A 2,230-nucleotide genomic window follows, 5' to 3' on the forward strand; every position below is an offset into this window, starting at 1 on the left:
CAGAAGCCGGCTGCCATTCACGGTCCGGCCGGACCACAGTGGCTCCTCGGCCTCCGGGTCCCTGTCCTCGCCGTCTTCCCCCTCCTGCTCCTCGTCGTCCGCCGCCCCATCTCTCCCCGACGGGCTCTGCAGCTCGGGGGCCGCCGGCCTCCTGGCCCCCCACCACGAGTGGGGCTTCCTCCGCTCGGCCGAGTTGCTGTTAGTCACCTCGCTGGCGGCCAGGGGCGCCGACGGCGGTTTGAGCCCGCGATACTGGAGCGGAGCCCGGTCTTTCCTCCCGCCGCCGCCGCCGGCCTGGTCCCGGGGACTGGCCTCCACGTCCGACTCGTCCGAGCTGAAGCCCAGCAGTACTTTGCTGCCAGCCGTGAGGGTGGCCGAGGCGCCCCCAGGCCCTCCCAAGGGGGTCTCCGGACCCGAAGCCGAAACCCGGCCCAGGCCCCCAGGAGTCCGTAAGAAGGAGAGGTCGCCGGAGACCGGCCGGACCCCCATCCCCACGGCCGCCGCCGCTGGTCCGGCGGCGGCGACCGTGGCGGCTGCCGTGTTATTGTTATTACGTTCCGCGTCTGGTGCGGCCCCCGGACCGGTGCTGCTGCTGCTCTTCCTCTCGAAGCTTCTTCAGCTTCTTGAGGTAGACCGGGCGGGTGCTCTCCGTCACTGGGCCAGGAGATAGGCCGTAACGGCGGAGCTGAGAGAAAAGCTCCTCATCCGAGAGCTGCTGAGGCGCCGAAGCCGCTGCCGCCGCCATTTTCTCTCCAGGGTGTTTTACAAGCTCCGCGCTACCGGAAGTGACGCGCCGCCCTAGACCCTGAACTAGACCGGGCTGCGTCGCCCTCCCAGCGCCACGGGCGCCTTGGCCAATGGGAGGCACGGGAGGAGCTCACCTGAGCGGGAAAGGGCCACCTGAGCCGCGCGCGGCTTCAGCGGCCGAAAGTTTTTCTGCGCTTGCATCTCGGGGTGTCTCCTTCTCCGTCTGTTCTCCGCCCTGCCCTTCTCAGCGCGTTTCCCGGGAGTTGCCTCTTGCCAAGCCACACCTTGACCTCTTCTTTCCAGGTTCCTGCCACGGGGCAGTAATAATTGAAGGGAAATCTGCCTTGAAGTTCTTGGCATTAGTTTTCTTTTCATCCAGATTCCCGCTGCCAAGGGGCGCCTAGAGACTTAAAGAAATCTTGATGGCAAGGTGATTGGCAAATTTCCCTGAGCCCTGGTGCTCTTTTCACTTTGTCTTTCCGCTTGACTCACCAAAAAAAAAAAGTTTCTCTCGCGGCTCATTTTGAGAAGCAGCTCCTCTAATGTTTCAAGGAAAAGATACAGAGTAAACCAGCCCCAATACAGTTTTCCTCAAGAGTAATGCTTATTGATTCCCGAGTTAGTTGTAAGGTATCATCATTTTTTCGCTTTTAAAATCTGATAACCTTGATATAGGTCGTCATTTGGGGAATTGAAAGAGCCAATCACATTATATGACTGAAGAAACAAAAATGTTCCATCTTGCTTATTTTCTTCTTGGAACCTTTCCAACCTATAGTTATTTGTTTATTATTAGTGATTATTTTTATGCATTTGTCTTCCTATTTATTTATTGTCTTGTGCCTTTAAACTGTAGGTTTTATGAACAGAGGAACCTTGCTTCATTCACCCCATTAGTGCCTGAGAGTAGAAATTCAGTAGATACTTGTCAAACTAATTTAATGCATTGCAAAGCTAAGACAGTGTGAGATGAATATTTTCACATGAGCGTAGTGGCAGAAGAGAAGAAACCATACACAGTCAAAAAACGGAATCACTTAAGACCTGGATATCCAACCCTCTCATTTACAGAATAGGAAATGATTCTCAGAGAGATGAGATTTGCCCTGTTTGGTAAAGAACATTTCCCTTTTCCTCTAACCCTGGCAGATTGACACTTCTTGAATACTCAAACCCTAGCACCTGACCTGCCTCTTGAGAAACCTATATGCAGGTCAGGAAGCAACAGTTAGAACTGGACATGGAACAACAAACTGGTTCCAAATAGGAAAAGGAGGACGTCAAGGCTGTATACTTTCACCCTGCTTATTTAACTTATATGCAGAGTACATCATGAGAAACGCTGGGCTGGAAGAAGCACAAGCTGGAATCAAGATTGCTGGGAGAAATATCAATAACCTCAGATATGCAGATGACACCACCCTTATGGCAGAAAGTGAAGAGGAACTCAAAAGCCTCTTGATGAAAGTGAAAGAGGAGAGTG

General features: G+C 53.5%; 1 protein-coding gene across 1 annotated transcript in view; it reads right to left on the minus strand.

The window, feature by feature from the left end:
- Nucleotides 1-773, minus strand: part of LEMD3 (LEM domain containing 3) — a 74,992-nt gene extending 74,219 nt beyond the window's left edge. Inside the window, 2 exon segments of the mRNA XM_010841579.1 lie at nucleotides 2-559; nucleotides 561-773. Coding sequence (XP_010839881.1) covers nucleotides 2-559; nucleotides 561-745 — 743 coding nt within the window. The 5' untranslated portion in view covers nucleotides 746-773.
- Between the last annotated feature and the right edge of the window lie 1,457 nt (nucleotides 774-2,230).

Source organism: Bison bison, unplaced genomic scaffold, assembly GCF_000754665.1.
Source record: "Bison bison bison isolate TAMUID 2011002044 unplaced genomic scaffold, Bison_UMD1.0 scf7180017864163, whole genome shotgun sequence".
NCBI classification, from domain to species: Eukaryota; Metazoa; Chordata; class Mammalia; order Artiodactyla; family Bovidae; genus Bison; species Bison bison.